This window comes from Pararge aegeria, chromosome 16 (assembly GCF_905163445.1).
Source record: "Pararge aegeria chromosome 16, ilParAegt1.1, whole genome shotgun sequence".
Lineage (NCBI taxonomy): Eukaryota > Metazoa > Arthropoda > Insecta > Lepidoptera > Nymphalidae > Pararge > Pararge aegeria.
Genome location: NC_053195.1, coordinates 5,581,100 through 5,594,953, shown reverse-complemented (window position 1 = coordinate 5,594,953; position 13,854 = coordinate 5,581,100). Strand labels below are relative to the sequence as shown.

General features: G+C 35.3%; 1 protein-coding gene across 2 annotated transcripts in view; it reads right to left on the bottom strand.

The window, feature by feature from the left end:
* Positions 1–13,854, bottom strand: part of LOC120630203 — a 182,730-nt gene that overhangs the window by 59,806 nt on the left and 109,070 nt on the right. For both annotated transcript variants that reach the window (XM_039899331.1, XM_039899330.1), the window contains one exon: positions 2,974–3,083. In XM_039899331.1, the coding sequence (XP_039755265.1) occupies positions 2,974–3,042 (69 nt within the window). In that variant the 5' untranslated portion in view covers positions 3,043–3,083. The remainder of the gene's footprint in view (positions 1–2,973; positions 3,084–13,854) is intronic.

Here is a 13,854-nt window from a genome sequence, read left to right as displayed (position 1 = left end):
ACAATGAAGTTAGGGAAAAAAAAAAACAATAGAAATACAAAGACAAAAGTAGAATACAAAAGGCGGCCTTATCGCTTAGTAGCGATCTCTGCCAGGCAACCTTTGGATTAGGACAAGATGAGAGAGAGCGGATAGGTGGTGTAAAATTATTATAAACGTACATTCAAATAGCTAAATACAAATACATAAACAAAATTGCACAAATAAGAAAAATACAAAACATTATTGTGCATTGCTGCGAAGCAATATTTTAATAATGGAATAAAATGATATAACATTTAAAATTTCATAAATTATACGTTCGATTGGTCCATTGGACATAAACGTGACTTTTCGTATCGAAATTATATTACCAATTGACAATGTCCGCATTTCGCATTCAATGCGCGTAGTGAAGCCAACGAGCATTAATTATACAAAGTACACGCTGTGCGTTATATTCAATTAATTCATATGATTAACCACTAGAAGCGTACGCGGTATCGCCCACAATAGTCTCGAAAAAGGTTCTTCCTGTGGAAACCGTTAGTAATACTATGTACTCTAGGACGCAAGCTATGGCTACGCAAACTTTTGTCAACATGGGTTAAGTTATGAAGCCGTAAATAACAAAGGCTATTTATAATATTCCTGTGGAAATGTTACCCGGATGCTTTCCGGGACAATAAGTATCCTTACCTATTTGCAGCATGTACGATGACATTTAAGTAAGCCACTTTGTCAACGTACATGCCCGTTTTTAACTAAACCTAGGAATCGCCTTAATCGGCTGCCTAGTGATTTCGGTGATAAAGGAAAAAAACGTTTCACGAACTCTTTTGTGTAAGGCGCCATCTAAAGTTAAGGCACCGATTCGGCGGTTCTTAATCTTTAGCGATCTTGTAAACTAACTGACAGATGAAAAAATATAAATTCGGTTTTCTTTTAATAACCCTAAATCCATACGAAAAATAGCACCTTTTGGCAAGAACCATAGACAAGTCAGAAAATCGATTGGGGAATGTATGTCTAGGAATCCTCTTTTATTAGGCGTTACTAACTTAGGCATTTCCTTGTTCGTCGTTGATGAAAACGGGCATAAAGACTAGTGCAGTGGTGGAGTTGAACATTTTATATGTAACTAACAAACACACAGACACACTTTCGCATTTTGTAATAAAAGTATGAATGGAGAAAAGAACCCCTATATCCATTCTTCTAATCTTCATTAACTCAAATTCTTTATTCTAACTTCAATCATATATCTAACTACTCCTTAGGATACCGTACCCACGGCTGCCAATGGGGCTCTACTGACCGCTAGCCCGTCTGTCAATCCAATCATCTGTCTATCAACGGGCTGTATCTCATGAATTGTAATTAGTGGAGAGTTGAAAATTTGTAATCGCGCTTAAGTAAATAATAGTAATGAAATAATAGTTGAAAACTAATTATATGACGTTTCTCGCTGGAACTTCCGCGTTATGTTTAATATCTTTATTTAGTTAATTCCCTGCCGGGACTGGATCCCTTCCACATACAAACACAGGGCTCACGGAGGTCATCAGGAAAGGTCCATAACTGTCTCAGAGTTCCAATTTCAGAAATCCAATCGGAGTTAAATAATAAATAAATAAATATACTACGACAATACACACATCGCCACCTAGCCACCAAGTAAGCATAGCTTGTGTTATGGGTACTAAGATGACTGATGAATATTTTTATGAATTATATATACATAAATACTTAGAAAATATATATAAACACCCAGACACTGAAAAACACTTATTGCTCATCACCCAAAAATTTTTCAGTTGTGGGAATCGAACCCACGGCCTTGGACTCAGAAAGCAGGGTCGCTGCCCACTGCGCCAGTCGCCAGTTAAAGTCTTATAAGCCGAAAAAAAAATGTCACATAAAACTATGAACCGCCTTTTCAGATTTTCTATTTACAAATGCACGTGTTTCAAAACAACAATTTATTATAACCATTTTCTAGATAAACTCAAACTCAAAACTTTATTTAGTATTCCAATGGCTTCAGAACTCACTTTTGATGTTTACATACAATATTTTCCTTTGCATTGAGATAGGACGCCCTTCTCTAATAAGAAGCCTATTCGGAATCTATTTGGAATCGAAATGCGAAGTTAAAGTTTAAAATGGTTCACAATACATGAAAACAGAATATGTTTCCAAATATATATATTAATATATAATAACAATAACATCCATAATTCTTAATAAATTAGCATAGACTCTGACCACCATGTCAGAGGAAAAATGGGATTCTTTAAAAAATAACTAATAAAACTACGAAGCGGTGATAGCCTTGTGGTTCGGGATTCGGCTTTCCTTTTGGGTGACCGAGTTTGAACCCCATTACGCGCCTCTAACTTTTCCTTGTTATGTGCTTTTTAATTTATACAATTAAATACCACTTGATTTTAAGCTGAAGGAAGGGCTCGTCAGGATACATACACGCCAGAGTTCTCCATAATGTTCTCAAATTCGTGTGAAGTCTACAAATACGCACGTTACCTTCGTGGTGGACTACGGCCTTAATCCTTCTCATTCTGAAAGGAGACCCGTGCGCTGTAGTGAGCCGGTAAAGGTTTGAAATGATGATGAAGAATAAACTAAATCTGACTTTAACTCTCCGTCCTTTCAACTAACTCTATGCTAAGCTAATTGGTTGCTTATCTGCATATTATAAGTATTTATGTATATTATTCATATTATCAGTCATCTTAGTCATAACACATACTAGGGGTATGTGGGGGCTAGATGGCGATGTGTGTGTTTTCGTAGTACATTTATTTTTTTATTATTTAGATATTTACGTATCTACAGTAATCAATTTATTTTTATATGTTATATTGTAGCATAAAACTAATTAAATAAGAAGTTATTCATACAATAAGTTTGACATTAAAAAAATTTAACAAAATTTTTAAGCGCCATCTATGAAAACATTGAGGTACCACTTACCCGTTGACCGTAACATGGGGGGTCGAGCGCGCCCCCAGGCCGAAACATCGCCGCGCTGACTGCTGCCATCTGCCAGCTACCTCACTTTACCCTTCCACCGAGACATTGCTCTGGAAAGAAAAACAAAAACATTTGCTATGAAAACAACTCGCATAGCTTCTAACTAGCAAGGCCGTATGAAGTTATATCGCAGTACAAATAAATCTCTTTTTAGTCTTGCGATGAACCGTGTTTGGAATACTTCCTTACTAAGAATATAAATGCGATAGTCTGTTTGTTTAATTGTTTGTTTGTTTGTCCTTTCTTTACGCTTTAACCAAACAACCATTCAACTTGGCATAAAGTTAGATCACGGTTTCCCAACCTGGAATAGCCCCGCCCTCGGGCGCCGTAGGAAGTACAGACGTCTGCCGAGAGGCCCGCCTTCTGTACTTCAAAAAAATTAAAATAAGATGTTTGGATATTTTTTTTCCAGGGGTGTCAAGTTTTGATCACCAAGTTCAGGTCACAATCCCATTGTTAGGGTAGTTTTATTTTTCCTAATTCTTTACTAAACGATTCCTTAAAATTTATTATTTATAATGGTTTTATTTCTCTCACAATGAGGATGTTATATTTTTTGCTCCTATCTGCGTAACTAACAATTACCTATCTATTCAAACTAGCTAGGTTAGAACGCGGGTGCGGCACTAAATTTCTTAACTTGTAAGTGAGCCGTTAGATGAAAGGACGAACATTAACAGAAGCTACTTTTTATCCCAGGAAGACAAGCGGTTCCCACGGGATTTGTAAAAAACAGTTATAAACGCGGAAAAACAGCGCGAGTAGAATATCCTGGGTTAAAATTATTTAATTCTTTTAGTTACAGTATTGACACTCCATGTAGTCCACTAGCCAATGAACCAGCTCTTTTCGGCATATTTGTTTGTAAATACAACCATTAAAACAATCTTAAACTTTCGGTTTCATTATTACTGCTTTGTACAAAATATCTTTGACATAGTATTATTATAGTTGGGAAAGAGCAACTGCTTCCGAACCGGTGGTAGAGTCACTACACACAGACAGACTTGACGTTTCAAAAGTGCTTATATTAGGCCTACTTGAAATAAATGAATTTTGAATTTGAATTTTGAATTTTATTATTTATAACCTCTCCTTTCTGTTAGTCGGTTAATAATAACTGTTTATTTCAAAATTAATATTCATAACTAACAGTACTTCAAAACTGAAAACACAATTATGCAAAGCGATGCAAAGGCTCTAAGTTAACAAAGCTAGCAACCTAAGTTGCATAGGACGAGGAATTTGATCCTAGAACTTTGAACGTAATCCACCGAGGTATTGTTTATGTGACCTTTAGACTGTAGGCGAACAAAACGGCTTCAACGGTAGTATGCACGCTTCAGTGAACAAGGCCTGCTACAATAAATTTTCCTTTCATTCTCATTTTTAGGGGTCCGTACCGTAACGTACTAAATTAACCACCATCGTTTTTTAGTAGGTTTTTTGTTTGGTACAAAATGTTTTTACACTATTTGATGGGTAGGTTTGCTATTATGTCTAAATTATAATAGCCAAATAGCTTCTTCTTTAGCGTATTAACAGCCAAGTCTAAGATGGTAACAGGCTAACCTGTTACGGGTATATCAGTTATAACATTAAACCTAGACGTTTGTAACTAGCCACGGCCAAAACCTCACACCGGATTAGACCAGAAATAAAACTAAAAATTGTAAAATCAAAATTTCCCCTGCCGGAGATTAAACCCGGAACCTCCGTAACCAAGATCACAGAGTTCACCGCTACGCCAGGGTCAAATGAGCAATGAATTTGAAAAATCATTTAAATCCCGTGTGGGAAATACACTAGACAATTTATAACAGCAGTTAATTTCTTACTTACATTTATTGTTTATACACTTAAGAAAAAAACGCACTTGTTCCTTATTCAGAGCCACGGCATTAAAGATACAAGTTGCCTTAATGATCGCTGACCTTCGAAAGAAGATGGCACTATAAGAAGATACACATGTACCAAGAAGATACATAGTCGATGTCATTGTACGGAACTCTGTCGTACAAGTACCGAACATTCTTGATCATAACTTTTTTGTACAGCTGAGTAGGTTTCAGCTTAATCGTGTTTCATTAAAGCTTAGTTTAAATTAAATTTCGAAGTTTTTTGTTATTCTATTGAGGTTATTAGAATAATGAAGTTTAGGTGAGCGAAATAATCCACAAACAAAAATAAATTGGACGTGAAATTAGAATTGTTTTCTTATACCTCATTCGCTTTTTCAGAGTTCGTGGGTATTTCTACCGTCAGATGCTGAAGTAATGTATAAAATTAAATTGTATTACTTTTTTTTTATCAATAAAGTACAAACTTTTTTGGTTTTTTTTGCCCTATCTGATGTAAATATTTGGGTGTTAATTATTGCTCTAACCAGGTTGCTTCTTTAATTAGTTTTTAAAGGACAATGTGAGATGGTGATAACAAAAAAAAATAACAACCGACTAAGTTTGTTGTGGGCTCCTTCTTAGACCAGGGCGCGTTTGGAACCCTCGTAGCTTTAGTTTTAAGTTGACGAATTTATTTATCACCATCAACTCACTCCTATGTCATATTTTACATGTAATGTACGCATCAAAAGTGCCATCTATGTGCCTATTTGAATAAAAAAATATTTGACTTTGACTTTGACTTTGATGGTAATGAGATTTAGTAACAATAGTTATGGTTTACTAAATAATACCAGTTACTAAACATATATGTAGGTTACGTTGTAACTAATTTACATTGAAAATTTACCAATTTATTGTAATTTGAAACTATAAAATAAAATTAAATGTATGTGTTATGATGAACTTTGCTTTATTTATGAGCCTTCATGCCCTTGAATAATCTAATAAACAAAAGGTTTTAAGTATTTCCGTGCCCTTGATTTCATATTAACTACAACAAAAGGTTAAGGTAATTAGTAATAATAGGTAAATGAACAACCAAGTATGTCGAAAGATACAAATGAAGACAAAGTTAAAGATTTTTTGTGTTCCGAAGTAATCATTATTAAATTACATGAATGTTCGCAGTTCGAATCATCCTGCATATCTCATCATTCAATTCAGTGAACGTTCATCTTATATCATCTTCCATATTTTATTTATGCAGAAGACTTGAAAAATTATAATCATTGAGATATAGATATCACTTTATTAATAAATCAAACTTTTTAATATGTATGCAATTTTTGTTTAAATAATAATGTTAATAATAACATTATTTATTTGTTGTTCAAAAAAACATAGGTACAAGTTAATTTACATCTGTAAATTAGGTGAATTAAAATCGTTACACGATATATAATATTTCGATACATTGAAATATTATGTTCTAAAATATGTTGTTTACGATAAGTTTAAAATGGTATTTAAATCGATTTAATTCCAATAGCACCATTCCACCAGATTCAAGTCAAATTATTTATGAAAAAATAACAGCACTTACAGATTCTTCTTTTGACTTCAGAGAAATGAAAGCTCGAAGAAAATCGGAAGAAAAAATCTAGTAACCTCACCATGGCTTTTAATTTGTCTATGTTTTAGTGTTATTTTCGATAGCACATTGTCGAGCATTTTAACGATTAAGATTACTGGTATGCGATGATTACCGGGATCGAACGCACAACGTGCTCTCTGGGGCATGGGATCATTATATCAACCAATTACCGCCCCTAAGAAGAGTTTAAGGCCACTCACACACACAGAATCCACTACGCTGGCCTAGTACGTATTGGGAGAGTGGGCCTTTAAGAACATAATGGAGAACTTTCAGACAAGCAAGGTTTCGTCCCTATGTTTTCCTTCACCGTTCAAGCAAGATATATTTTAATTTCTTAAAACGCATAAAACTATAAAAGTTAGAGGTGACGAGATTCAAACTCTGCCAACCGAAAGTGAAGCCGTAGTCCTAACTGGGCTATCATTTCTTGTCTCGGTGCTGGTACAGATAATTTATTGTTAGTATATGAAACAGTGGACTGTGTATTGTATTGTACACAGTTGGGCAGAGTTTCGGCTCACAATGTTCACTTTAGTCAAAAAGCCCCAAAAATGTGCTCTCAGAGCATTTTATTGCTTTACCCCTTCTACCGAAGGTGATCAGTTATGTAAATGTATATTACGATAAGGCTTAGGTTGACTAAGATTGGCTGAGTTGATGTCATGTAACATATAACTGCTAAGTTAGACGATGGTTTTCCACCATCAGGTGAACCATCTGCTTATTCCGTCAATTATTACAATAATAAAACCAAGTCACGTAGCTAATGGTCTATTTTTTCCATAGCATTCAAACTGCAGCCATGATTGCGCAATGCAAACGCATCCGTGACGCGGCGCCTGAGGCTGCGCGGTGTCAATGACCCCGCTTCCTATTCCCACCGACCAATGCCTATTAACTACGTACGCGTAATAAATCGAGAGCATGAGGCTTCCTACATGCACAGGTGTGATTGTTTGCTATACAATGAACTTTTATACTTAATTTCCTATAATCCGTGACAGGCGGAGCAATCCGTGCAGTGTAATGTATTACTTAATATATTTTGAAGGTAGGTATTATTTATGTGCTCATCTTTTGACTATCTCCATGACACAATCATGAGCACTGTCTTATAATATATGGGAGGTTTAGGTTTCGAGCCCTGGCGAGGCAAATCGGCATTTATACATTCGTAATATTCTCTGGGCTAGTTAGCTCCTTATCAACGTAGACGGGCCGCCAATCGATTTAGCGTTCCGTTACGATGTTACTTACAAAAATATTAGGGGTATAAGGTTAATATAAATTTTGTAACTCTAACAAGTTAGCCCGCTAGACCACCGAAAGGTAGCGTGGTTATTGTTTGCATCCCGTATAGTGTCGAAGATGGTTTGGTGCGGGGGAGTTTCTCAGTACCTACCCGGAGTAAGGAAGTCGGCGCCGACCAACCCCCATGCTCACACTTATAATTTTCGTGATCGCCCCACCACTTTCGAACCCATTCGGGTATCTAAGTCATGAGCTTATATGCGATGTGCTTTCAAACATAATATCCCAATAAAAGCATCCTTACGCAGCTGTAATTGAAAGGTCCTACCATATTTATCTTTACATAGTATAAAACAAAGTGGCTCCCGAACCTGGTACACGTGTACCTGGTAAATGTTTCGGTGATGAACATGATCGGTATTTAATAAGTATTTATGTATATTATTCATATAAATATTCATCAGTTATCTTAGTACCCATAACACAAGCTGAGCTCACTTTGGGGCTAGATGGCGATGGGATATTTATCTTTTACACGGACTTAAATTCTTAAATTTCAGCGATACATAGTGTGGTTCAATAGGAAGGTTTATATGTAGTTAACATGCATGTGATAGTAGAGAAAAGCAAAAAAATTCAAAGATTTGTAATGTGTTGTAGCAACAAACTTATTTTTATTGCGCATATTTCTCATTTTTTATCTGCATCTTGTAAGTTTTACATTATCTGTGGCTAAATCACATCTTCTCGGCCACTAACCGGCTTCCATTGTAGAGAAGGTCTTTACATTGCAAACGCTGGCTAAACCTTTTACCTTACCAAGGTAGATTAAACTAATGTAGTACGGTATTGAATTATTATTTATTAATAACGCTAAGCTCCTCACATAAGTAGGTATCTACATTACGCCCGTGCGAAGCCGGGGCGAGTCGCTGGTACATAATGTAATACACAAGAAATAATTATAATCTTAGATGATATAAACAACCTTGGTGTTGCCTTTAAAAGTGATTATTACAACAGTTAACATAATTGGCTACTCACCTCGAATTTCCATATAATTTCGCCATTATAATAGCGGAAGAGTTGTAAGCAAGTCGACAGTAAATATAATAATACCAATTAAGTGACATGCAGTTATGTAGGCCGCAAAGTTCTAAGAACGTTTAGACGAAATACCGCTGCTTTGGCCTTATCTAATATTATTTTTTTATTATTTTAAAAGAATTCTAATTAATCTGTCCATTAATTGATACGATAAAAAATAACTGTTTCTTTGTTCTAGTGGTTAGCATGTCCGTCTACGTCGTGGATACGGTCCAATTTTTTAAATTATTTTTTAGCCATATTTTTTAACAGAACTTAGATCGATTTTGATGACCTACCTGATGATATAAAGTGGGAGGTCGCGTAGTAACATAGGCGCATTTCACTTTGACGTTATTAATTGATTCGATATTTGAAACGATTCCAAGTTTCTTAAACTTAAAAAACAAAATTATGATTGGTTACATCCGGTAGCAAAAATTTTTTGGTCAAACCCGGAAATCAAACTTCACACCGCATGACCGTAGGACCCGCAGTGGAACAAACCTATGAATAGTTCAGACAGTATTATGTATTACCACTATTACACATTATCTTTCATGAATAATAATTCAATAATTCAAGATGTACAGTACCAGTACAGTAAAATAAATCCACACACAACTCTGTTTTTTAAATAATTAACTATCATTATCTTTCATTTACTACAACTGTTGTGACAGATTATGACGTGCAATCTTGCAAGGTGCAATATACTTTACAGTAAAACATTTTACTAATTTTTTTAAAGCCTTCTGTAAACCGATTTAGTTGTGCAATAAAGTGAATAAATGAAATAAAATAAATAATTATTAGGAGCGAAGAAAACGTTACTTGGCTTTAAATTAAATAAGTTTTTTCAAATCTGAATAAACATGCTAAATCTGAATAAGCCAACTATGCAATTCAAAATAAGTGCTATTTTTTTTATTCCATAGTAAATATAATTATAGATCTGTACACACAACTATTTAATTTTTACAACATTATGTAATCTAAATTACTTTAGTAATCTTTTAGAGTCATGACAGCCATGATTCAATATTTTTTGAACCTCAGAATTTTTATTCAAATAGTTCCGGGAATCTATAACGCGTCACTTTTGTAAAACCACCAAGTCACCAAAACTTCACCGTCACCAAGACCTATATAAATAATTTAGAGATACAATGGAAGAACCATTGTACCTTTAAATTATTTATATCGCAACTACTTCACAGAACAACGAATAAACTCAATATTTTAACCGGAAAGAAGGTGCGATTGCGAAAATAGAATATCTATAGAGTTTATTAGCACTCCTATTTTAGTTGCCTATCAACGACATATTTTTAGTATTTAAAGGTCGAATTTGACATCTAATCAAACGCAAATTTATATTTCTAGAGTTGCTAGTTAAACATAGAAGAACGTTTGCACGTATGTACAAATCTCTAGGTAAGGAACCAATGCTGACCGCTTATCATTCAATTGGAATATTCGTATATGTTACAATCCAAAACGAATACAAGCGTTTTCAATTCAAAATATTACAGAAGCACACCTAATAACCTCCAACACTACCATCGACGACCGGAATTCCGCGCTACCGAGGCAGTGTTGCGAACAGCGGAAGATCGCGCAAGCGGCATCCGCATCTTATCCGCGCAGATCCGGCTCAGATCTAAAAGGCATGCCTTACCTCAGAGAAAAAGTTATCTGTTATTTGGTATAAATCTGTCTTGTTTTAACTCTAACATTGACTGAACCTAGTTCAAGTACACTCTATCGATCTCAGGATAGAGTCTCAGGTGGTAGAGTGACTACAATCAGACATACCTGACTTTTCGAAAGTGCCTATAATATTAAGCCTACTTGAAATAAATGTCTTGTTCTTCCGTCTCCTTTCTACCATAGAACTGCGAGACGCATTGAGCGGTGGCATCCTTGTGGATTGATATTCTATAAACACGTACGAAACCTGATAGGCACGTTTCTGGAACGCCCTCCCGGCCACTGTGTTTCCTGCCACGTATAACTTGAGTACTTTCAGGGCAAGCGTGAATAGGCAATTTTTAGGGTAACGTGCTCCAACCGAGACCTAATCATTGCTTCCTAACAGTATTGATTGTTGAAAAGCGCTGGCCTGTCGTTAATATTAAAAAAATCTATGAGCAAGCGCACGCCACCACAGGCTGTAACTCGGTCCCTCTAAAAGGTACGAGTAGGTCTTAGCTCTAACCATGAGGCTATCTCCGCTTCTATCTTTATGAGAGTGTATTGAGAGGAAAAGGGTTTTTATGAGTCAGTTTTATAGTCTACTTTTCTTAGGGCTAACCGACTTTTGCTAACTGCTGTCACAAACAGTAAAGATTTTGGACTTTAAACGCCAAATGTTCATCCTCGGTCAAACTTAACTCAAAAGTGACTTGGATCTTATTTTGGATTGTGCAAAGCGTATTATTTACCGAGATTTTTGATACAAGTGATTTGTAATAATTAAAAAAAAAACACTATTCCTTGTAGGTATTATTTTCCTAATAACTTTAGTAGGACATATATAATAAGATGTCCAACAGACATCTAATAGACCTAGTTATGTGACTGAGCGACAGTTGTACTTTATTTGTCCCTCCTATCTCGGCCACGGACGGATCTCATTGACTTTTGCAGCGGTATTGGCTGTTTCTACAAACAAAACTACGATTATACTAATATAAAATATGCATAACAGGTCCCCACATCGTTACTATAAAAGTATTTCCAGGAACATCTCGAAACACATCTTTGATCAAACCGATTTATATTATAGTTAAAGCCTTTACTAAGCCAATCTCTCTGTCGCAGTAAAATTATCGTTGGTTCAATCAATCAATCAAAAATTACGCACAAGAACAAAATAGAAATAAATAAAGAATAACAAAGGTGCAAGTACATAGTTAGTTTAAGTTTGTGTAACAAAGGTGTCCTTATCACTTATAGTGATTTCTGCTAGGCAACCATTAGGGTTCGACCAATTTAGAAAATTATAATTTCCAAATTTTCTCTGGTCTGGTCTGGTGGGAGGCCTCAACCGTAGCTAGTTAACACTCTACCAACATAGACGTGCGGCCAAGCGAATTAGCGTTTCGGTACGACATCGCGTAGACACCGATTCCGCTTTAATATAGCTGCCACACACCTAATATCCTGTTATCATCTTTCCTGCATCATCACTTTAAATTAAAAAAAAACAAGAAAAACATTTCATCTATACGTTTTGATACAATCAATCGCACGTAAAACATGATATCACACGTTTTCATCAACGCCAGCTCAGGTAATTTGCTCCTGATTATACGTCATTCCTACTAACTCCGGAAAAGGAATCGTGTCCTATAAGACGCGGACCTTTCCATTACCTACTATGAAAATTACTATGTAATATGTTCCAATATAATTTATATTTTTTAATAGTGTTTTTACTTACACTTGGAGGAAGTATCAATTTTGTAAATTTAAAATGCAATCGCGGCCTGAGCGCTGTGACCACAAAGCTACGGCTGTCCTTCTGCAAATGCCGAAATTAGTATATGCATTATATCAGTCTTTTAGCGCATTCGTATCAGCGTAGACTCCGGTTCCGAAATTTTTTATATGCATTTTTAATTTATTCCAACTATAATTCCATTGTAAATAAAAATCACGTCATCACTAAACGGAACTTATTATCACAATTTTCTATTCCAGCATTGATTCCAATAAAGACACAACTCACGAAATTCACCCAGACATTGCATTTTGTATATTACAGGAGTTTCCGACTACTTCAACTGTTACTATGAAATATTCTTATTCAACATTGATTAATGAACTTAACATTCACAGATTGTGGATTATGTTTATTGAAAGAGTCTCCAACTACCAAACTATTATTACCACAGTTTTCTACACCAACATTGATTCCAATAAAGACACAACTCACGACATTTACCCAGATATTGCATTATTTGATTGCAAGGGTCTCCGTGGATCACGTAGACCGGAACTTCACCATAGGCGGCCCATTGACAGTCACAACAACGTACAACAAGTGCTACTTTCTAGAGAAACGTGAGACATGTTAATGCTGTATTGGCCTATTAGGCAATATTGATAGCGGTCATACTAGATCAGCTAGTTGACTTGATATAACATTTATTTTTTATTGATCTTTTCTTTTTAACTTGAATAATTTATTGTAAATAATAATGTATGTATTTGCTTGCGATGCATTTTCAAATGAAGATAAAAGAACGCTAATCTCTTCATCAGATGACGAGAAAATTTTATTAAACTACTATACTATACTACTATAATAATTTTAAACATCAGCCAGACCAGATCTCTCAACGCACCACTAGAATAGTAACCAATAATTAATGTGTATTGATTATTCAAATCGTACTTTAAAACATACCTTTCGGCGAAGTCACCTAATCTGATCATACTATCTGATAAATCGACGCTACTTTAAGACTTGTGTTAAGAACAACACCCAAATACAAGTCCAAGTTAAAGTCTTTTTAATAAAAGTATAACGAATACTATTACTAAGTATAATTCTTACGATGAAAAACGTATGTCACGACAAGAAAGAGAAAAATTAAATGATAAGAAATATCAGCGGGCAATTTCATACTACTTGAAGAGCAATAAAAATTATGTCTGGACAAGTCTAGAGGGACATAAATTGCAAGTCCGGTCCAGTCGCTCGTAAGGCTGTTAACAGCTAGCTATCTCCGCCAAGTACGGTAGAGGCATGGCATAACACTTTTTACGGCTAAGCAGGGCAGAAAGCGTAAAATCCTATAGCGGTAAATGAACTCTTAATTTGATTTGTTTTATTTAATCAAGACATTTGATATTGTATTAATTACGCTATCAATTATAATATTCCTTGATATGGAAGCTTATAAATAAATTATTTAACAAGGGCTATCAATAGCCTATGACAGTCCACTGCTGTACTAAAGGCTTTCC